The sequence below is a fragment of the Carcharodon carcharias genome, chromosome 12 (genome assembly GCF_017639515.1).
Source record: "Carcharodon carcharias isolate sCarCar2 chromosome 12, sCarCar2.pri, whole genome shotgun sequence".
Taxonomy (NCBI): Eukaryota; Metazoa; Chordata; class Chondrichthyes; order Lamniformes; family Lamnidae; genus Carcharodon; species Carcharodon carcharias.
The window spans coordinates 53,783,820-53,808,555 of record NC_054478.1 but is presented as its reverse complement, the minus strand read 5'-3'; the positions used below and the strand labels follow the sequence as shown (position 1 = coordinate 53,808,555).

The window sequence follows — 24,736 nt, the reverse complement described above, 5'->3', positions numbered from 1 at the left end:
ATTCCAAGCTTTTTGATGTGTTGTACACTGCAAAAACAAAATGATTCTGTCCTGTTTGGTAATAGGTTATTCACCGGCGTGTTCTACCTATGCCTTAAGATGTACTGTTCGGTTTGAGAGTCAGGCCTTGTCTACACTCTTAGGTGGAGGTAAAGGATCCTACAGTGTTATTCCAACAGCAGGGAAGAATCCCAGTGCGCCAAAACAGAATGCCTATCACTTCTCATGGCTGGTTGTAGGATCTTGGTATCTGTAAATCAGCTGCTGCCTTTGTCGATGTAACGAAAAGTAGCCGATAGCCATGGAGAGCTCTTAAGATTTAGAATGTGCTTTATAAATGCAAGCTCTTTCTAGTCGGAACTGGATCCAGATAGTCCTGTTACAAACATCTAAAAATGTAACCTATCTTCAGAGTGAAGGGCGGTGACCAATATATTGAACTGGTTTTAGATTTCCCCATTCGGTACACATTCCACATTCCCAGTAGATCCGTTGAAACCGGTTCGCAATTCTATTCGGAATAAGCGGTATGTACTTGAGGTCAACCGGAACCATTTCTCCCTCGATTTTGTCAGCCGACTTTAGGCTAGGTCCAGGTGTGATTTAATAAGAGCGGTTAACTTGAACTGGTGACTGGCTGAAGTGGAGCATACCCCTTAACGCAGTTTATTAGGGTCACACTTGGACTCCCATACGCCTCTACCTGATTTAAATCTGATTTTTGGGCAGTGAACAATAAACAGTTTCATGTCGATGGGAATGGGACTGGTGTTTAATTTGCAATAGTTCACCAGCTGGAAAAATACGCATTTCCAAAATGAAAATCCATTATATATTCATTGTTCCATTTCTGATTTTTTTTTACGCACAATGCGATCACGAGGTGGTGAATTTCCACTTCTTGGACAATACACAAACGCTTAAGAAGAGGATAAAAACAAAAAACTGCGGATGCTGGAAATCCAAAACAAAACCAGAAACACCTGGAAAGACTCAGCAGGTCTGGCAGCATCGGCGGAGAGGAGCAAAGTTGACGTTTCTCGTCCTCATGACCCTTCAACAGAACTAAGTAGAAATAGGAAAGGGGTGAAATATAAATTTAAATGTATTCCACCCATGGTTTATTTCACCCCATCCCCACTAGAGCTACCTTGCGTGTCCTGCTCTCCAATCTTAGGAGCACATTCTTTTAGATATCACCACCTTCAACATCTTTGTTCTTTTGTCTGTGACACCTTTTGGTTATCTCATCCTATCACTGCTTCCTTGTCCCAACCGCCCCACCGCCACTCCCCCCCCCCCCCTTAAACCAGCTTATATTTCACCCCTTTCCTATTTCTACTTAGTTCTGTTGAAGGGTCATGAGGACTCGAAACATCAACTTTGTTCTTCTCTGCCGATGCTGCCAGACCTGCTGAGTTTTTTCAGGTATTTGTTCTTGTTTTACTCAAGAGGATGTGGTTAGGATCATGCCTGCCTGGGGCACATGGCACAAGATGCCCACACAGCCAATCCTTTCAGCCCTGTCAGTCTGCCTTTCTACACAGACACAGGCTTCATATAGGCATCAGCATTGGGAAAGCAGCCAATGTCACTGGAAGTTGTACGGAGTCGGGACAAGGTTGATAGAGAGGAAGAGCAGAAGGCAGAGGTAGCAAAGAGGAGAAAGTGGCTGAGAGGAGCCCCCAGCACTCAAGATTTACAGATCCCTAAATGATTGAAGGTTAAATTAAGAGTTTTACTTAGCTACACAAACTAAAGATTATGGGCTGAAATGTATTGTTGTGACCGGGTCTCACCTTCAGGGTTGAAAGGGCAGGTGGCGCGCCTACTTCAGTGGGACCCAGAGCCGCACGTTGTCAGCTGCAGACACCCCTCGTGAAGACGCAGCAGTGCTGGTCGCTACTGTGGCTCTACCTGAAGTAAGAGAATGCATCAATGACCAGCACTCTCAAATTCAGCTGGGTGGGGTCCAAGGGGCCAGTGAGTCAGGCCTCCAGTGATTGTGTGTGCATGCGTGTGGGAGGGGGTTTGCTGAGAGCATGTGGCACTGTTACCATGAGGGCCCCTCCTTGACAGGGGTGAAAGAGTACCTGGCAGTCTCCTCATAGAGCAGAAGGACACCCCACCACTGGTAAAATGCCAGCAGAAGCAAAAAGTGACCCCATAATTGGCCACTTAATTAGGTGAATTGGGCCAAGGGCCATCTGCCACCTTTCCCACTGCTGGCAAGATGGCACCACAATGAGATTTTAAGCAGATACATTCAAAGTAAGAACTTGCTACCTAGGTCACCACTGAACTGGCTCTTTGAAACGTGAGAACTCAAGTGCGGAGCTTGAATATTACTGAAAAGAGACATGTTGCATATTGTTCCATCTTGCACTCGGCAGGGCAAATACAAGATTGCCAAATTTTAAATAATGACAGAAGTTATACCACAGGAGAAAAGGGTGCCAAGTTAACTGATCAGCTGAGTTGACAGCAGCTGTTAGATTTGATTGTGCAATTAGGCAGCACCGGCTTAACAATCCTGAGTGTGCTAATAGCTACACCACCAACCAATTCAACATAATCAGTCAAGCAGGTAATGTGGCTCATAACTTGAAACTTTGACCATGGGATCCAGCTTCCTTCCCAAAATCTTTGTATGCAAATCATTTTCTGACTGGCTCATCTCCTAGTAGATAGCATCCAAATCTAACAAACCAGCACTGGTCATCAGTCCATAAAGATTACAAAATGTGCAGTTCTGGACACCACATTACAGGCAGAACGTAATTGCTCTGGAGAGAGTGCAGAGGAGGTTTATAAGAATGTTGCCACGGTTATAAAAGTGTAGCTAGGAGAGATTTTGGATAGGTTGGGGTTATTTTCCTTAGAACAAAGAAGGCTGAAAGGTGACTTATTGAGGTGTACAAAATTATGAGGGGAACAGATAGAGTGGACAGGATAAAATTGTTTCCTTGGTGGAGGATTCTAGAACCAGAGGATATAGATTCAAGATAAGTGGCAGAAGGTGTAGGGGGAACATGAGGAAGAACCTTTTTATGCAGATGGTAGTGGGTGTCTGGAATTTGCTGCCCAAGTTGGTGGTAGAGGCAGAAACTCTAAACTCTTTTAAAAAAAGTACCTGGATCTGCACCTTATGTGCTGTAAGGCTATGGGCCGGGTGCAGGAAGGTGGGATTAGAAAGAGATCCTGGGTGTCCTCAGGCTGGCATGAACAAGATGGGCTGAATGGCCTCCTTCTGTGCTGTAACTTTTCTATGGTTCTAAAATCCTAAAACAATTAAATACTTGAGGTTCAAATGAAAGGTTTAAATGTAAATATCCAATTATTGCCTCAAATGATAGCTACTGCCATCAGTGCTGGGGTCAGAATACAACTTTGAATGAACCTTACTGGAAAACATTTGTAACCTAGCACCAACAGCTTGAGCTCACATTCCAATTGTGAAACTACTCAGCCTTGATTTGTATAACTGTCAGCTTATCTCCCAGATCCAGTACATGTGGTATGCATTTAACTTGAATTTTCATTAATACTAGGAGAACATTCTTCCAAGATTACTTTCTCCTAAAACAGTAAAACTGAGTTTTTTTGGACGCTTCTTGTGCAGGGCTTCCCAAACTGTAGGTTCTCAAGGCATGATTTTGGGGTTGCAAGATCTGAGGCAGCAATAACTGCCATTGGAACTCTGACTGAATGCTAACAGCTGCTAGACCCCTTCAAATCTTCGCTTTGCTTTCTAGTGGTAGGTGTAGCCAAACGCATTGAACTTTCAGGCTCAGTTAGTGCTGCAAAAAAAAAAAAAGCCCATGATTGGTGTTTTGTTTTTGATAAAACCCTTGCAGTTTAATTCTCACCACACTGAATTTTTCTCCTCTGCCACGGCCCCCCCACCCCCATTCAGCAGCTGAAGCTACCACCTCCACTTCCACCTAGTGTCACTCAAAGTGTGAGGCATTAAAATGGGGTCACACCAGGAACAAATTTAGAAAGCATGGTTCCATTATATCTGATGTTGACACTAAATACTAAAGTGAACCCTATGTTATTTTCAAACAAATGAAATTATAAACAAAAGCAAAATACAAAATTCATCAAATAGTTCAGGAAAAGAAATAACTTTAGAATATAAACTGAGACGACAAAACTAACAATTTACACATTACTGTAAATGCAGTAAACAAGAACCAAGTTGTATAGTCTGCAATATCTTGAAGACCATAGATGGCATCAAACTCTTCAACAGAAAATATCCTAATAACTTTCTCCTCTTTTGGGTGACACTGCATTAAATTTTTATGTGCAGATTAAACAAACATGGAATGGTTCATTATAGTCAGAAAAGTAGACAATTTTATATACATCTCTAGATTACTTATCCAACAAGACAAAAAGCTAGCAGTCTCTGGTCCTGTTAAATATTTTCTTGAAAAAAACATCAGCTGAATGGGAAATACTTTGCTGAACCTGAATATAAGATCTGTCAGTGAGCTTTAATATTATTCAATATAGTCACAATTTAAAGGTTCATTATAAACAGGGCTTTTATGTTCAAATTAAACTCATTTAAATAGTAAATTCTATAAAGAGTAAACATGTAAAAATAATAGCTTTACTTGAGGAAAACTGACGACGAGTCAGTTACTGATTGCTTTAATCAGTATGGATCTGAAGAAAGTTGCCAAAGCTGGTTAACCTGAAAGCTTGTGGCTTTAAAAAGACGAAGAATTTTGCAGTTGTGGTAAGGCTATCTAACGGGAAAACTGTCTGTTGTCTGATTTATTCTTTCCAATTTGCTTGAAGATCTTTGCTTTATGAACATTTTTGGCCTTCTGATACCCAAATCCACCTCCACCGCCTCTCTTCTTCAGTTTCATTCCTTTGCTGGCATTCACATCTAAAGTACACTGGTTAAGAAAAAACTACAAATAGAAAAGGTTTAAATTACTGCAGGAATGATTGGGAAGAAATGCTCTCCAGCACCATTTCCAAACCAATGACAAAGTTCAGACATGGGACACTGAAGGTGTAGAACACAAAACAATTAAAATTAAAGTTAAAGGGATTACTACTGAGTCAAACTGATAGACTAGAGATATGTTGCTTAATTTACAATTAGTGAGTTACTTTTTCCCTTATCTTTTCAGAATACTGGCCAGATCGGCACATAAATTGAGTTATTGGCCCATAACTGGTGGAGTGGCAACTGAGTCGGACTACCACTCTGCTTGTAATTACTTACCTTGAAATCCAGCTGCTCCTATTTCACCCGAGCTTCTGACTCAGGCTAGGCAAAATCTGTGTAGCACAATGGGTACCTGAGGCCTATTTCATTCACGGGATGTCGCTGGCTAGACCAGTATTTATTACCCATCCCTTACTGCCCTTGTTCAGAGGGCACTGAAGAGTAAACAACATTCCTATGGGTCTGGAGTAACATGTAGGCCAAACCAGGTGAGAGCAGATTTCCTGGACATTAGTGAACCAGATGAGTTTTTACAACAATCTGCAATGGTTTTGTGGTCATCAACAAACTTTTAACCCAAGGTTTTTGGTTGGATTTAAATTTCACCATCTGCTGTGCTGTTGATGTGAACAGGCTTGGTTCAGTAGTGATTGCCCCATGCACAAGACTGCCTATCATCAAACCAAAACTAGCTATTGGGTGAATGGGGGTTGGGGGGAAATGTGAATTGAAAATTGGAATTATGTAAAATGGACAACTAAATTAGGTGATGAGAAAACACACTATTTATGGTCACGATAAACATCTCGTTTTCAATTGGGACTTCTGATTTAATCATTCCTTGAGTCAATATTTTAGCATAAAATATGCTAGTGTTTAACAGTTAGCCATTTTGGAAGTGTTCTAACTGATTTTGCATTATTTGAGAGGCAAATCAACAATGTATCTAGTTCTATTTTCAAGAAAGTGGTGACTGAGACAAACTGGTTAAGAAACCAAAGTTCATAAACATCTCAAAGTAACTTTCACTTTGTCATATTGGTTACAAAAATAAATCTTAAACTATAAAAACACCTCACAGGTACATGTACCATTTTTTTTTAAGAGCTACACAGTCTCCCATTAAATACAGTGCCTTCACTTGAAATGGCTTCCACCCTCTTAGAAACAGTGTTTATTCATTCTGAGACTACCAGAAAACCAGAGACAGTAAAATAATTTTTTTGAAGGGAGCTAATGCTGTTATATAACTCATTTAAACCTAAAAACGCACTATTAAAAAAAAGAAAGCATAACAATTGCAAAAGGATACTGAGATCAACGTATGGTGGTACTTTGAAGCCAAATGAGAGTGCTACTTTGGGCAAATCAAGGGTGCTGACACTGTAGATCTCTTTGAGAGAATGAGAATCATAGGAACGGATATATGACTTGTAGGCTTCCTGTGCAGATTTGTGCAAGTAGTAATTTTTCTCAATTAGTTTTTCCAGCTGAAAAAAACAAAAACATGTTTAGATTGAAGTTGATGAAAAATGAAAGACAATCAACAGGAAACTGTAGTCAACTAGAGCAGTAACTGACCTCTGATTTTCAAACTGTATGCTCATTTCTTATCATACCACCTTCATAAATACTATACTTCCTAACAGAGGTGGGTGGAGGGTGCTCCATGTTGGGAACTTATGCACAATTCTTCCTCTCCTGCACTTGATTTCTGCTGAATTGAAAGGATGAAACTGGGAATCCAAATGATTGCCCCTATGTTCTAATGTGTACGGATGAACATGAACAATGGGCAAAATTAGAGTCACTTACTTCCTCGAGTTTAGCAGTCAGAATGAACACACAAAAGATAAGCCCATCTGGAGCAGCAATAAGAATAAAAATGTGCAGAGGAAAGAAGAAAGCTACTCATGGGGCTCTATTCAAATAAACATGGGCTGAGTCTCCTTCGGTGCTGTATGGTTCTACAAAATATAAAATATGGTTCTATTGACAAAAAGTGAATTACACTATTGAAATTGCAGAATCTTGAATAACAAGGGCAATTTAACTTTGGAGCCTATGGGAAACTAAATGTTTATGAGCTTGCCAGGCAATGTACCATTATACTGAAACACTGTGGTTTAGTAAGAGGCTGAATAAGTTTGTAGATCAATTATGTCTCACTACAAAATCACTTTACTCTCCCTATTATACTCAGCATCAGGTCTCCCTCGGCCGTTCATCTCATGTGGAATTTCCACACCCAGATCCCACTAAATAACGCTCTTCAGACAGCTACGGAGTTTTGTTACAGCAGCTATTTGACAACTATTCCTCTCCATGCAGTATCAAAGAGCAAGAATGCATAGTAAAGGATAACCACAGAAATCTCCAAGCTTGTTACATTTTATTGCAAGTTGCTGTGTCAATATTTATTACCATAATACCACATGCACCAGAAAGGACTACTGAACAAATTAAACTTTCAAAAGCAGACAATATTAAATGTACAAAACATCAATGCACATTTAATTTTAATACAGAAGCAGTTTGCTTATTTGTACTTGTGATTTATAGCCATTTATTTGATTTCAGGAGGACAAGACACTTGTTCACCAAATTTAGTTGCGTTCAGAGAGTTATGCCTTTTTTGTATATCTTTTTTGGACTTGGCCCTGGCTCTTACAAATCATAGGACTGTAAGCAAATCCAGTTCCAATTCAAAGGATTAATTTTATTACCTTGCGCAGAAGTTTCATGAATGGAATTGAAAGAGAATGCCTCAGTTTTGAATCCAAAGTTTTGTAAAAAAAAAACTTGAAAATATTACTTACAACATGGTTGTATTGCAATGTAGAATTTTACCTGAACTTGTATGTTTGAGATCTTGCTCCAGGAAAACTCAAACTCATTCAAAGGTACCTATCAAAATAAAATTTAACATTGTGAAGGTGACACTACATATTTGTGCCAGCAACTGAAAAATAACTCAAAATATCTCTGAATATATGCTTACCATAATAGGTTTGACATTCTTTACATTAAAACAGTGCCCACACTTCAACAGTACTTCATTGGCTGTGAAATGCTTTTCTATGCCAAGATTATAAAAGGCTCTATATAAGACCATAAGACACAGGAGCAGAAATTAGGCCATTCGGCCCATCCAGTCTGCTCTGCCATTCAATCATGGTTGATAAGTTTCTCAACCCCATTCTCCCGCCTTCTCCTCGTAACCTTTGACCCCCTTACTAATCAAGAACCTATCTATCTTGGTCTTAAATACACTTAATGACCTGACCTCCACAGCCTTCTGTGGCAATGAATTCCATAGATTCACCACTCTCTGGCTAAAGAAGTTTCTCCTCATCTCTGCTCTAAAAGGTCTTCCCTTTACTCTGAGGCTGTGCCCTCGGGTCCTAGTCTCTCCTACTAACGGAAACATCTTCCCCACGCCTACTCTATCCCGGCCTTTCAGTATTCTGTAAGTTTCAATCAGATCCCCCCTCATCCTTCTAAACTCCATCCAGTATAGACCCAGAGTCCTCAAACCTTCCTCATATGTTAAGCCTTTCATTCCTGGGATCGTTCTCGTGAACTTCCTCTGGACCCACTCCAGGGCCAGAACATCCTTCCTGAGATACCCGGGCCTAAAATTGCAACAATATTCTGAATGTGGTCTGACCAGAGCCTTATAAAGCCTCAACAGAAGTTTTTTCTTTCTATTACAAAGCCAATTTGTTTTAGACAAACTCCTGGTCACATCAATAGACAAAGCAAAACTACAACTGTTTCCAAGTTTCCATAATTGAATCTCTTCCCACTTCTCACCATCACCATGTCACCATTAAACCAGAGATAGGAACCAGCAAAGTGAAACTACAGATTACAGGTTTAGGAAGTTTGTATTCTGGAGTCACCGTTAATTTCTTAATTTTTCTTCAAACAATGAGTTCCTGAATACTTCAATGGGACTCAAAGTCTGTGATGGCTCAAAGATCATCAGACTGACCTAGTCTTAAAAGGATTCAGAAATTATGCATAACATGCAGATAATACTTAGGTCATTAAACATTTAAGTGGTTACATTCATTCCTATAAACATAAATCATTTCTAAATCAGAAGTAAAATTCTGAATTACTTAATTATTACCAAAATTTCTAACTAGCTAACCTTCTAATCTTGAATTAAATCTCATCAATCATCTGTGGGCAAAAACAAACAACAATTACCCTGGCCTGTTTGAGATAACGAAGGAAACCCAGTTCTTCTGCTCTCAGAATAAGTAATGCATGCCCTCGTGCATTAATTCCTCGTGCAGTCCTACCCACACGGTGGATATATTCCTAGTAGGATAATGAAATGTTAGTACATAATGAACTTTAATTTGGGCAGAAGTACAGCATACATTTTTCCAGCAAAAGCTGCATAAAAATGTTCATCTCCATATTGTTAATAGTCAAAATAAAAAAAGGCGAAGCTGTGAACATTCAAAACCCACAAACATTTAACTCAATTTAAGATGGAATTTCTTTGTTTTTGCCTTGTTGTGACCATGGCAGTTTTAAAGGATCACATATTAGCCTCACAAGGAGACGTTAGGACAGAGGTCTAAAAGCATGATCAAAGAGGTAGGTTTTAAGAAGCACTTTAAAGGAGATAGGAAAGCTTAGGACTTTGGCAGCTGAAGACACATCCGTTAATGGTGAAGAGACTAAAATCTGGGACGCACGCAGGCCAGAATTGGTGAGATCCGAGAGGATTGCAGGATGGAGAAGGGTACAGAGATAGGAAGGAGCAAGGCCATGGAGGGATTTGAAAACAAAGATGAGAATTTTAAAATTGAGGCATTGCTGGACCATAAGTCAATGTAAGTTTTATCAGGAGGCAGTATTATCGCAAAAGTGGTATTGTTGCTGGACTAGTATTCCAGAGACCCAGGGTAATGCTCTGAGGACACAGGTTTGAACCCCACCTCAGCAGATGGTGAAATTTGAATCAAATTAAAATCTGGAATTAAAAGTCTGATGATGACCATGAAACCATGTTGATTGTTGTAAAAACCCATCTGGTTCACTAATGTCCTTTAAGGAAGGAAATCTGTTGTCCTTACCTGGTCTGGCCTACATGTGACCCCAGGCCCACAGCAATGTGATTGACTCAAGCGCCCTCTGAAGAAGAGCAATTAGGGATGGACAATAAATACTGGCTTAGCAGTGACACCCACATCCCATGCACAAATAAAAAAAGGTGCTCAGGTTTATGTGGGTGGAAAATGGGAGGCTGGTCAGGTGAACATTGGAAGAGTCAAATTTAGAGATAACAAAGACATTATAACGGAAATTGCTAATTTAAACTTGTTATCCTATCACTATCTCTACTCATCGGAGTGTCAACCATTACAACCTTTTCAGCCAATGGTCTATTTACTTGCACTTGTCCCTACTTTCAAATGATTAGGAACAAGAAAGTAGTATAGTGGTTATGTTACTGAACTAGTAATCCAGAGGATGGGAGTTCTGAGAATAGTAGTCTGAGAATCTGAATTCTGTTTTGAAAATAGTATGGAAATAAATGTTCATGAAGTTGCTGAATTGTCATAAAAACTCAACTAGCTTATCAATCTCCTTTGGTAAGCCTACCATCCTTACCCGGTTTAGCTTAGATGTGACTCCAGTCCCGCACCAATGGTTAACTGTAGGCTAAGGAGGCTGTATTCAACAAATAGGTCAGAACAGCAGCACACTCGCAGGCCATATTATTTCGTATAAAAGTTATTTTGTGTTTAAATAAACATTTAATCAGGTCCATTCAAATGTAATTCACAGTTGGAGGAAACTAATGGGCTTGAAGCTCTTTGACATATGAATAAACCTGGTGAGAAAGCTGCTAACAAGCTTTAGAATTAGCATGCTAACTTTTATAATGGAAATATTATACCTTTGGATCATCGGGTGGGTCATACTGTACAATCCAATCTACTTCAGGAATATCAAGCCCTCTGGCAGCGACATCGGTACACAGCAGTATTCCATCGTTTGCATTACAGAACTGGAAGAAGGTGGATGTACGTTTTGTCTGCTTTTGCTTTCCCTAAAAATATTGAGCGAAAAAAATTCAGAGAAACAGTTAAGATAAGTGATTTGCATTTGGATGTTCAAAACATTCGGTAAACTGAATTATGGAATGTTTTTCGTAACCTAAATTACACAGAATTTGAGCCCATAATCTAGGTAGACACTTCAGTGATGCAAAGTTGGTACCATATTTCAGATGAAAAACTAAACAAGGGGCCCATCTCCTCCTTCAGGTCCATGTTAAAAAAAAATCATTTGGCGCTATCTTTGGCACTATTCAAAGAAATGCAAGAGCACTCTGTGACCTGGCCAACTGGGATGTTCCAAGTGTTGCACAGCCCAATGATGTGAAGGGTATTTTATAAATGAGGGATTCAGTTTTCAGGAAAATGAGTCCAAACCCTTACTCTAGCCTACATCCAATTCCAGGCCCATGCTACGTCATCACCCAATCGTAACTAAAACCTGGTAACTCCTTACCAGGACCACAACAGATGGTTTTTAAAATTCATTCATGGCATGTGGGTGTCACTGGCTAGGCCAGCATTTATTGCCCATCCCTAATTGCCATTGAGAAGGTGGTGGTGAGCTGTCTTCACGAATCGCTGCAGTCCATGTGGTGTAGGCACACCCACAGTGCTGTTAGGGAGGGAGTTCCAGGATTTTGACTCAGTGACAGTGAAGGAACAGTGATATATTTCCAAGTCAGGATGGTGAGTGGCTTGGAGGGGAACTTCCAAGTGGTGGTGTTCCCATGCGTCTGCTGCCCTTGTCTTTCAAGATGGTGGTGGTCATGGTTTGTCTAAGGGGCCTTGGTAAGTCCCTGCAGTGCATCTTGTAAATGGTACACACTGCTGCCACTGTGCATCAGTGGTGGAGGGAGTGAATGTTTGTGGATGGGGTGCCAATCAAGCTGGCTGTTTTGTCCTGGTGGTGTTGAGCTTCTTGAGTGTCGTTGGAGCTGCACTCATCCAGGCAAGTGGAGAGTATTCTGTCACACTCCTGACTTGTGCCTCGTCGATGGTGGAGTGGCTTAAATAACAGATAATAATAAAATGTCACCTGCCAGCATCATCCACGCATCTTAATTCTTAAAAAAAAAGTTCAGATAAAGCAACATAGACAAGTTTTTTTCTAAACAAATGAAAATTTTGCAGCCAAGTGTACAGTCAATGGATAGTTCAGAAATGTAGTTATTTTTAAATATGTTCTATAAAATATAGTTATCTATTTTTTGCAGGTAACCAACTAGAAAATCACTACTACCATAAAGGAGAAGAACTGAAACTATTCCATATATTCCATTACTATATCGGTGTGCTTGATACAAAATGCAGTAGCATTCAAATTCCAAGTTATCCGATGTAGTCAAGACACAAGAGAGATCCCATCTCCTGTCGTTCAGCAGGTTTGATCATTGATCAGCTGAATCGTATACGGCAAGGGAGGCTCAAGGCCAATGCCTCCTCTGTGCTAAGTTAGTTGATCTTAGTGGCATGACTGAGACTATCATAAGCCTTAAATGCCCAACCATTAGGGAGGAGAAAATAGGCTAGAGTTCCCACTCTTGATCACTATCTAGTGACTATGCTGAAAGCACAGCTGGGTATAGCAGGATCAAGCTTATTGAAATTTCACGTGATTTTTAAATAATCTGCACAGAACACTCATCACCATGGCTCATATGTGAATAATGGCCAGCTGGATTTAAAACCATACCCCAGCAACAATATCAGATATGAAGTGGGGAATTGGCAAGTTTTTTTTTTACTCACATGAATTGCCATAACAGGCAGGTCAATGTAGTTCAAGAGCTCATAGTGATATTTCACAGACATACATGAAGAGAAGAAAACCATGAGCTTCTTCTTACGGTTCTTCTTTAGAAAAGTGAAGAGCAAGAGGAATCTTTTCTCCGATGGGCAAACTACATAACCCTAAAAAAGATAAATCAGTTAGGATATAATTAAATATGGTACCTGAACTATACATCCTTGTGCAAATAAAATAGTGAAATTTTGTACCTGGGTCAAAAGACCATCAATTTGTTCTTTGTCAGACCCCTCTGGCACTCCTCTTCACCACCATCATTCAGAAATTTTGTATAGTGAACAACGTACCAGTCTTTTTAAAATTGAGAGATTACTGGTATATTTAAAGGTGACCAGTTTTAATTATTCCACCTCATGGGAAAACTTGAAATTTGAGGGGGGAAAATTCATTTTTGGTTAAGCTACAACAGTTAAAAGAGCTCGGTTTTCTTCTTAAATTCTTTCTTTAATGGACGTGGGCATCACTGGCAAGCCAGTATCTATTGCCAATCCCTAACTACCACATCTGAATGCCTTGCTAGGCCATTTCAGGGGGCAGTTAAGAATCAACCACTTTGCTGTGGGTCTGGAGTCACATGTAGACCAGACCAAGTAAGGATGGTAGATTTCCTTTATTTTAATTAATTGCATTTAAATTCCACCGGCTACCGTGGTGGGATTTGAACTTGTGTCCCCAGTACATTAGCCTGGACTTCTGGATTGCCAATCCAATGGCATTACTACCATGCCACTATCTCTCCCAATATAGTGATTATTATGGATTGACCTCCGTGACAGTTAACTATTAGAAGATTAAAGTTGTCCTATAAAACAGATTAGTGAAAATGTAAATCATGAGATATAATTATTGGAAAAAATTCTGAGATACAGTACAAATACTGTTAAAAAAACAAGGACAATCAGCATGGGTTTGTTAAGGGAAGCTTGTGTCTGACTAAGTTGACTGAATTTTTTTTTTGAGGTGACAGGGAGAGGTTATGGGAGTTTGATGCTGTTTAGACAGATTTTAGAAAAGCTTTTTGACAAGGATCCACATGTCAGACTGGTCAGAAAATATAAAGCTCATGGATCCAAGGGAATCCAAAATTGGCTCATTGACAGGAAGCTGGAAGGCTGCTTCCAGTGGAGTTCCACAGGCCTCAGTACTAATATATATCAATGATTTAAACTTAAATGTGAGGGGCACAATTAAGAAGTTTGCAGAAGATATGAAAATTAGTCATAGATCCGATAGTGAAGGAAGTTATAGACTGCAGGGAAATATCAATGGATTTGTCCCCTGGGCAGAAAAGTGGCAGAGTTCAATCTAGCTAAGTGTGATGTAATACATTTTGGGAGGACAAACAAGGCAAGGGGAATACACAATAAATTGTAGGTTTCTGGGATGTTTAAAGGAAGAGAGGGACCTTGGATTGCATGCCCACCAGATCCTTGAAGGTAGCAGGACAGGTAATACAAGGATAGGAAGAAGGCCTTCAGGACACTTTTCATTATTTGGCGGAGGGAGGCAGCACAAGTACAAGAGGTTATGCTAGAATTGTATAGAACATAGCTAGAGTGCTGCACATATTTCTGGCCATCACATTACAGGAAGGATGTGATCTCACTAGAGCAGGTATAAAGGAGATCTTTGAGGATGTTGTCAGGAATGTAGAATTTTACCCATGATGGCTGGCTTTGTTTCCTTGAGAACAGGGGCTAAGGGGAAATGAGGCATACAAAATTGAGGTGCTAAGATAGGTCCTTCCAATCCACTCTATTTCTATTAGTAGAGAGAGGTCAATAAACAGGACCATACATTTAATGTATTTTATAGAGGGAAATGGAGTAAATTTTTCATCAAGAGGTTGGTGGGGTCTGAAAGTCACTGCCTAAAAGGCTGGTAGAGACAGAAATCTTTATTGTATTTAAAAAAGACTTGGATATGCACTCTAGATTTCACAAACCAGAGGGCTATGGACCAGGAGCTGGAAGATGGGATTAGGCTGGATAACTTTTTTTGGCTGGTATGAATACAATGGGCTAACTGGCCTCCTTCAGTGCCATTAATATTTTTATGATTCTATAATGACACATGGAAAGGACATTGTATTGGGAGTGGAATATTTGCAGTAGGATAACACACAGGAAAATGAATGCATTCATCACTCAATTATCCCCCACCTTCCATGTAAAAACACAAATCTTCAAAAAAATAAATTTTATCATAATAAACATGCTTAATTCACATCAGCATAATGTAATCCAAAACACACCACGTTCTGGATGCTAAACAAAAAGTTGTTTTGGATAAACATTTGACATAAATTTTCTAGAAAACAAAGTGATACATGATTTAGAAATTGAACATTTTTGACTTACCAGGGTACATTTTCCAACTGAAAATGTTATTTCATTTTATCTTTAGAGGATACTATAGGCTGGATAATTGAGGCAATTGTGGATTTTATGAACAGCTGCAATTCTGCTTTAAGCCTGCTGATGGTACTGTTGGGCTTGCTAAACCACTGCTCAATCGACAGGCACAATAGCACTGACGCTACTGTTATAACTGGGGAATTAATGAGCTACTTCATGTGACCAGATAAAATTGAGATGACATGCAGCAACAAAAGGTTGCAAGTCAGGTACATCATCAAGTAGTTAACTTATGGGTTTTAATAGTCTGTGAGCAGGTTTATTCTCTCTTTAAAAAAAAATCTAGAAAATGGTAAGAAATAGCTGAACAATAAACAAAATTAGGCTATAAAGAGGCATCAGAGAGAGCACGCCAATATACTGGCTAGAAGATGAAACAGACATGAGAGTGGCATAACAAAAGCAAAACACTGCAGGTACTGGAAATCTGAAATAAAATCAAAGTGATGGAAAAAAAAAACTTAGGTCAGGCAGCAGCTGTAGAAAGAGGAACAGGTTTAACATTTCAGGTTGATGACATTTCATCAGAAAAATGGAGGAGACAGGCAAGTTGCTGGAGCCAAAGTTCAAACCAAACAGAAGATAAGATATTGTTCATCAAGTGTGTTAGAACACAATTGCCAAAGATAGAAATGTCAGACTGTGAATTCATGAGGCAAGCTGCAAGGCAGTCAAGAATCTTTTTAAAGGATAGCAGAGATGCTTAGCAAAATGCTCTCCCCAGTGTAGAGAATACTAGATTGCGAACATGAAGAAATACAAATAAATTGCCAGAGAAATTATCTTGGCTCAGAGGATCAAAATGTAGAATCAATTTCGGTGGAGATAGGAAATAGCAAAGGAAAGCTGTCATTGATGGGAGTGGTTTATAGGCCCCATGCCAGTAGCTACACTGTAGGACAGAGTATAAATCAAGAAAAAATGGAGGCTTGTAAAAAAACTGAAATAATTGGAGATTTTAATCTTCATATAGATTGGATGAATCAAATTGGCACAGGTACTCTGGAGGATGAGTTCAGAGAACGTAGTCAGGACAGTTTCTTAGATCAGTGTGTTCTGGAACCAACCAGGGAACAGGCTGTTTTAGAGCTGGTATTGTGTTATGAGACAGGATTAATTACCTCATAGTAAAGGATCTTCTAGGTAAGAGTGGTCATAACATGAATTCCAACTTCAGTCTGAGAGTGAGAAATTTGTGTCTGAAACTAGTGGCTTAAACTTAAATAAAGGCAAACAAAGGGATAAAGAAAGAGCTACATGGAATGGGAAAGTGAGTTAAAAGGTAAGATGGTAAAGAAGCAGTGCCAGACATTTAAGAAGAAATTTTATATCCCTCAACAAAGATATGTTCCATTGTGAAAGAAAATGCTGCAAAAAGGACACATCATCCATGGCTAACTAAATCAGTTAAGGGTGGAATCAATGAAAGATGTACAATGCTGCAAAGGTTAGGGGTGGCCCAGAAGATTGGGAAAATTTTAGAAACAAAAAGATTTAAAAAAATTGAGGGAGAAATTAGAGTATAAGAGAAGACTAGCAAGAAGTATAAAAAACAGGCAGTAAAAGCTTCTATAAGTATAACAAAGGTTAGCTAAAGTATGTGAGAGGTTGAAATTAGGGAACTAATAATGGGAAACAAGGAAATGACAGAAACTGAAGAAGTATTTTGCATGTCTTCACAGTGGAAGACACAGAAAGCATTCCAAGAACAGTAGAAAATCAAGAGGCAAAAAGGAGCAAGGAACTTAAAACAAATCAGAATCACTAGAGAAAAAGTACTAGGAAAGCTAATGAGACTAAAAGCTGACAAGTCTCCTGGATCTGATGCCTTGCATCTTAGGGTCTTAAAGGAAGTGGCTGCAGAGATAGCAAATTCATCGGTTATAATCTTCCAATTCCCTGGATCCCGGAAAGGTCCCAATGGATTGAAAAACCGCAAACTTAACACAATTATTCAAAAATGGAGGGAGAGAAAAAGTAGGAAACTATAGGCAATTCATCTAACATCGGTCATTGGGGAAATGCTAGAATGCATTATTAACAACGTAGTAGCAGGACATTTAGAAAATCATAATACAATCAGGCACAGGCAACATGGATTTGCGAAAGGGAAATCATGTTTGACAAATTTATGAGAGTTCTTTGAGGATATAACAAGCAGGATGGATAAAGGGTAACCAGTAGATGTAGGATATTTAGATTTCCAAAAGGCATGCTATAAGGTGCTACATAAAAAGTTACTGCACAAGACAAGATCTCATGGTGTTGGGGGTGATATGTTAGCATGGATAGAGGATTGGCCAACTAACTAAATGGGTCATTTTCAGTTTGGCAAACTGTAACTAGTGGAGTGCTACAGGGATCAGTGTTGGGCCCTCAATTATTTATGATTTATATTAATGACTTGGATGAGGGACAGATGGCACTGGAGCCAACTTTGCTGAAAATACGAATAGGTAGGCAAGCAAGTTGTGAGGAGGATACAAAAAGTTTGCAAAGAGATATAGATAATTTGAGTGGGCAAAAATTTGGCAGATGGAGTATAATCTGGGAAAACGTGAGGGTGTCCACTTTGGCAGGAAGAATAGAAAAGCAAAATATTATTTAAACGGAAAGAAACTGCAGAATGCTGCAGTACAGAGGGATCTGGGTATCCTTGTACACAAATCACAAATGTTAGCATGCAGGTACAGCAAGTAATTAGGAAGGCAAATAGAATGTTGGCCTTTTTGTAAGGAGTATTGAGCATAGAAGTAGGGAAGTCTTGCTACAGCTGTACAGGGCATTGGTAAGACTGCACCTGGAGTACAGCGTGCAGGCTTGGTTTCCTTACTTAAGGCGGGATATATACAAGCATTGGAAGCAGATCAGAGAAGGTTCACTAGGTTGATTCCTGGGATGAAGGGATTGTCTTTTGAGGAAAGGATGAGCACGTTGGGCCTATACTCATGGAGTTTAGAACAATGACAGGTGATCTTATTGAAACATAAGATTCTGAGGGGACCTACAAAGGAAATACTAGATGTTTCCTTTTGTGGGGGAATCTAGAACTAGGAGGCACAGTTTAAAAATAAGGGATCTCCCATTTAAAAAAGAGAGGGGATGGAATTTCTTCTCTCGGGGGCCTTTAATTTTTGGGATTTTCTTCTGCAAAGAGCAGTGGAGTTTGGGTCATTGAATGTATTCAAGTCTGAGTTAGACAGAGTTTTGATTGTCAAGGGAATCAAGGATTATGGCCACAGGCAGGAATGAGGACTTAAGGACAATCAGCTATGCTCTTATCAAATGGGGGCTGGGCTCATTCAACAGGTTGAACAGCCTACTCTTATTTACGATTTTATGGTTCTCATTAATGACCTGTCGAGGTACAAATCGAAAGCTGTTGCATTGACTACACGTGTCTTGGAAAATGCGAGATGGTGGTTGAAGCATACCGTTAAAGGAATCGACTCTTTAGACAATTTTAGATGACCTTCACAGGAAGAGAGCGCAGTAGCAAGGCCAAGTTTTTGAAAAGCACCAAACAGCAAGGCCATAGTTAGTCTCTGAAGGCCGAGCACAAAACAAGGTTATGGACAAGAGTCAAAAACAAGAGAATTAGCTTCACTGAGATTGTAGAGTCTAGTATGAACAACTTCCTAAACAGCAAATGTACCTCTTTTCAGAAGATCACAAAACTAAGGTTGTGTGGCATTGTGGATCAAGGTCCAGAGTATTTCTCTCTGCAACACAAATCTGCTCACCATTTTCTACTATTTTGACAAGTAAATCACAAATAAATCTTAAAAAAAAACATTGCATTTTGAACTGTAGTATGTTAAATGTAGCCCCAGTAATTTGAAAAATTGTCATGTGTATATTTATTTGATTAATGATCCAATATGCAAGTACAAGCAAAAACTGAAAAATAGGCATTCACCTCACCTGCTCAAGGCCTTCTACAGTTGCAGTTTCTTTGTCATCATCAACGCCAACATACAAAGGTTCTTTCTTCAGTGAGATTTTAGCTAAATCTTCCACCTTACGAGTTTGTGTTGCCGAGAAAAGCATAGTTTGCCGCCGCTCTGTAAAGGTTATATAAAAGTTACTTAGCTTTAATTTCCTTTTGTTTCAAATACCTCCACTTTCTAGTGATTTTTTTTCAATTGCTAATATTAGAGAAAAGGTAGGTGTATTTTGCCACCAGTCAGCAAAGTAAAATATACGTCCCAGTATTAAATTAGAACCAATGCTCATACCTGAGAAATATTAATGAAGGTCAGAACTAAATAAATTTAAAAGATAGTTTATGAAGTGTTTCCATAAACTGCCAAAAGCATTTGCTGTTAACTGCTGGGAAGGACTGGGAAAAAAGTCCTTGTACTAATGCCCCTGGATCACTCCATTTCTTTTCCTTCCTGGTGTAGCTACTGAGCTTGCTAAATTAGTGCAGCTTCTAGTTTTGTACAACTATTTTTAAGTCCATGAAGGCAAATAATAGCAAATCGTAAAACAGAAAACTAAAAATCTGCAAACTAGGGAAGATGGAGATAGAATTTCGTCTCTTCTGGTGATTCCAACTGATAAATACATGCTGCGATGGCAGTTGAAGTCTCCCATGCTTGTATAGTTTGCTTGCATTCAGCATCAAGGGAATAGGAATAAGGCAATGAATAAAATAGCAAACGCACCGAATGCTCAGCAAAGTGTGATGAAACAGACCTGACAGGAAAGAATCCACTCAATTACCTTAAGAACAGGCACTAAAGCTTCAGGATAAAGTACAACCCACCACTATTTTTAAGGAAGCATAACATGCCAAATTTAAAGACCGTTAATCAGTACAGTACAGTATAATCAAAATGAAAGCAGTTAAGTACATAACATACTTTGAATATTTAAACATCTATATTAGTTGATTTCTATATATAATAGATTTTGGATTTTCACAATGAACAAACTAGATTCTAACATGATGGCAAATTAATTTAATGTGATTGCAAACAATCTGAGGCTACATGAACACAAAGAATTTATCTAAAATTGCAAATTCAGTCATGAATGATAAGGTCTTAATTTATCATGACCAGAATGGTGAAAATCAATTTGAAATGGAAAACATTTAGTATTGTATTTCTGGGATCTTAAAAAAAAAAGTGATTATGATTATGTTAATACATTGCACTCATCTTTCCAGTAAAGTATAAAATAAAATGACTGCATTCACGCACTTGGCAGAAGTCTGATGATCTGTTTCAACTCCTCTTCAAATCCCACTTCTAGGATACGATCCGCTTCATCTATTACCAGGCACTGCAGGTTCTTGTACATAAACCCTGGTGTGTTCTGCCAAGGGAAGATTAGTAAATTAAGATCATACATTCAGTCTCAAGACATCCAAATAATTTTCACACACTGACTCAAATGGAAGATTTTTCAATCTCAATTATCTGAACTTCTTTTCCCATTCTTTATGAATTTTTCTAAGAACACCATAGGCACATATGCACAGAAACAAAATGAGGCAGAGGTTTAAAAACAGCTAAGGCAAACACTGTAGATCCATTACGTAGGATGTGAAGTTGAGAAGAAATGTTTTGTTCAACAAGAAAGGAATTAATGTGATTTGAAAACATCTAGATTATAAATTCCAGGTCTAGGTAAATGTTTCCAACCCAGAGGAAACAGCCAAGTGAAACAATTACCAGAAACAAATATTAGGGAACATAGGACTTAGGAACACGAGTAGGCCTTTATACAAAAAAAAATCCAGCACCAGGACAAAGGAAGCAAGAAGATATGCCTAAAGTTTTGCCTACCACACATGGCGATAAAATAACCAGGAGCAAAGGTGAATTCCTATTAAAAGCCCAAGCACAGACACCTAAAATCTACCACAAAAATCCATCCTGATTGCAATACTTCAAGAGAGAGATCACAGTGACTTGAATTTGATGTGGTTCAAAGTGAAGAGCATCAAATATATTTCCAGATCAGTTTATTCTTCTCAGCATTTGAATCCCAAAAACCATGCTCATAGCACAGCTTAGCACAAACAGCAAATATGCGCTAAAGGTACCAAGCAGACCAATTTGATGACAAACAAAATCCTACAATAACTTACAGGAAATGCTAATGAGCAGTTTAAATTGTCAATCCTGGCATGATCTTAATATCTCTTAAAATCATTGCTGTGAACTATTGAATTTTAGACAAAATCCAAAATTATGAGATCTTTGGGTCCTAGTAGCCTCACTGATATCTCTCAAGCCCAAAAGAATTCTGACAATGCACCAACAACCTGCATTTATATAATGCCTTTAACATAGTAAAGGGTTGCAAGGTGCTTTACAGGGGTGGTATGAAACAAAATTTGGCAACTTGCTACATAGAAGCTATTAGGACATATGACCACAGGAACAGGTCATTTAGCCTTTTAAGATTGCCTGCTGCCATTCAATGAGATCATGGCTACTCTATAATCTAACTTCACATGCGTGTCTTTTCCCCAAATCCCTTAACACTTTTGATAAATTTTTATTAGCTAATCTCACATTTAAAATAAATAATTGACCTAGCATCAATTGCTGTTTGTGGAAAAGAGTTCAAAACTTCCACTACCTTGTGTGCAGAAGTGTTTCCTAAAGTCATTCTTGAAATATCTGGCTCTAATTTTTAGACTATTTCTCCTAGTCCTAGACTTCTCAAACAGCAGAAATAGTTTCTATCTACCCTATCCGCTCCTGTTAATTTCTTGAAGATTTCCAATCAAATCACTCCTTAACCATCTGAATTCCAGGATCTACAACCCTAGTATTTGTAATCCCTCCTCGCAATTTAACCCTCCAAGTCCAGGTGTAATTCTGTTAAACCTACACTGCACTCCCTCCAAGGACAACATATACCTAGGCTTTGTATAACTGAAGTATGACTTCTATCACCTTGTATTCTAGTACTCTAGGTATAAAGATCAGCATCTCATTAGCCTTTATGATTACTTTATATACCTGTGCATGACATTTCAATGATCTGTGTACCTGGATCCACTAGTCTCTTTGGAGTCCATCATTTCTAGCTTTACATAATTTACATGATTCTAATCTGACTCAAAAGTGTAACGAATAAGCTATAAACTTCAGAAGGCACCTGGCTCTATCCTTGTTAGGTCCAAAAGATGACCTCACAATTGCCTACAATGAAGTCTGTTTGCTCCAGTTTTATCAATTGTTATGATCTCCACAGAGACCGATAATGCTTAAAGGGAAATTTGAATTCCCAATTTTTAACTGAAAGAACTACAATCAGAGTTGAATAAAATAATTCAAAGTAAAAAAAACAAATTTCAACACTGGTAACCGCTAGGAGACCCAAATCCAAGGCCTTAGCATGAATAAAAGTGCATCAGAATTGAACAAAGTCATAGAAGTCACCACTTCCCAGGCCAATAACATATCTCAGCCAGATTCCTTCTCCATAAATTGTCAGAGGGCTTTAACTCAATATTTGTTCAATTCATTCCCAACATACAGTTGGAAAAATATCTGGGAGTATCTTGGAAGAAGTACTCCCTTAGGAAATTAAGAAAAACATCTGCTGGAGAAGGAGAAATTCACAAACTGTCACCAGGTCTGATGATCTGTCCACAAAAACAGATAAGACTGCAAAAGCCCAGATGCTACATGATTAGAAAAGATATTACAGATTAGGAAGATCCAACATCATCCAAGGTTTCTATTAGTTCACAAAGTAATCATAACCTAAACTGTTTGAGAAAAGAACACATGTTGAATGGAACACCTTTATAGTAGCTACCCAGGGACTTCTGGACAGAGTTTGATTGAGTGGAAGGTTTCAAAAACATACAAGTACATTTTGAAATATAAAAAGTTACAATTACAATAAATATAAAAAACAAACTCCATGAACAGATTCAGTCTCCAGGCTAGACTAAAAACCAGCTGGTCTCAGTCAACACAGCTGTTGGAACACAACAAATTCCTGCAGCACCTTTCAATTAGCAAAGTAATTCCTACTGGAAGTGCACATCTGTGGACACTGGATGGTGATAGATTGGCCTCAGTTGCAATGTCCCCAAGATAAAATAGCATTCTGACACTCCCGTGTGTGCCAGATGGTGACCAGGGCCTGTGGAATTATTACAAAACCTAAATATTGCAGATGCTGCAAATACTCAGCAGGTCAGGCAGCACCCGTGGAGAGAGAAAGTTGATGACCTTTCATCATATCCGTTGAGAAATTATAAACCTGAAAGGCTAATTCTGCTTCTCTCTCCACACATACTGCTTGATCCGCTGTGTATTTCCAGCGTTTTCTATTTGTGCAACTGTGGAACTCTCCCCATTAGGAGCCAAAGCTATCAGAAGGTAGAAAATTTATGTATAAAAATATAAATGACTATTCAGATTCAAAGAATAGATAAAATGTTGAACCGTACTTAAGTTCCAGCCTTTGTCAGTGGTAACACTCTTGTCTGATTTAGACGGTTGCTGGTTTATGTGCCAATCTACAGGCTTGAGCACGTAATCTAGGCTGACACACCAGTGAAGTATTGAGGAAATGCTGTACTGTTGGATGAAACATTAAATTGTTGGCCTAACTCTTGCTTAGGTGGACATTAAGATTTCATGACACAATTAATGAGTTGAGGAGTTCTCCTGGTGTCCTGGCTAATATTTATCTGTCAACCAACACCAATAAAACGGATTTGCTGATCCCGACTAATTGCACTTAATAGGCCATTCTAAAAATAAATATGACTGTAAAGTGCTTTGTGGTACCCTGAAGTCATGAAAGGTACTATGTGCATGCAAATCCTTTCTTATATGTTTATGGAGGGTTCAAGTGATAAATGCATAATATCAGGTGTGAGGCACTCTTGCTGTTGCTGTACGTGGCGCAGGTCTGGCCCATTCCACACTCCTGTGTGGTGGCGATCACCTGAGCCATCTTCCGCTTTATCTGGAGGTCGAAAATGGATCGTGTCCGCAGGGACACGATGTACAAGCCTCTAGACAAAGGGGGAAAAAACGTGCCCAACATCGCCCTCATACTGATGGCCACCTTTGTGTGCGGCTGCATCAAGCGGTGCATAGACCCTCAGTATGAAAACACCAAGTGTCACTACATGCTGAGGTTCTACCTGTCACCGGTGTTGCGAAGGATGGGTCTGGCCACACTGCCGCGGAATGCTCCAAGTAGTTGGAGCGTGCCATACCACCTGTCCCTCGTGGGAAAATTTATGCAGAGAAACACCTTTGACCACAAGTCCATCAGGCAGTGGTCGGCACGTAACGTCTTAAAGGCCCTGAGGGAAAAGGAGAGGGTGGATCCTGTGGGATAGTACCCTGAGCAGACTGACAAAGTCATTTGGCAGAATGCCTCACCGCCAGAACTTTCCAACAAGCACCAAGACCTGGCTTGGTTGGTGGTGAGAAAGGCCCTCCCT

General features: G+C 39.2%; 1 protein-coding gene across 1 annotated transcript in view; it reads right to left on the bottom strand.

Moving 5' to 3' along the window:
- Nucleotides 1–4,114: 4,114 nt before the first annotated feature.
- ddx18 (DEAD (Asp-Glu-Ala-Asp) box polypeptide 18) overlaps nucleotides 4,115–24,736 on the bottom strand; it is a 28,788-nt gene continuing 8,166 nt past the window's right edge. Inside the window, exons 7-14 of the mRNA XM_041201371.1 lie at nucleotides 20,502–20,616; nucleotides 19,216–19,355; nucleotides 12,817–12,978; nucleotides 10,905–11,057; nucleotides 9,197–9,310; nucleotides 7,829–7,885; nucleotides 6,291–6,468; nucleotides 4,115–4,909 (exon numbers count right to left, since the gene is read on the bottom strand). Of these exons, the coding sequence (XP_041057305.1) occupies nucleotides 4,764–4,909; nucleotides 6,291–6,468; nucleotides 7,829–7,885; nucleotides 9,197–9,310; nucleotides 10,905–11,057; nucleotides 12,817–12,978; nucleotides 19,216–19,355; nucleotides 20,502–20,616 (1,065 nt within the window). The 3' untranslated portion in view covers nucleotides 4,115–4,763. The remainder of the gene's footprint in view (nucleotides 4,910–6,290; nucleotides 6,469–7,828; nucleotides 7,886–9,196; nucleotides 9,311–10,904; nucleotides 11,058–12,816; nucleotides 12,979–19,215; nucleotides 19,356–20,501; nucleotides 20,617–24,736) is intronic.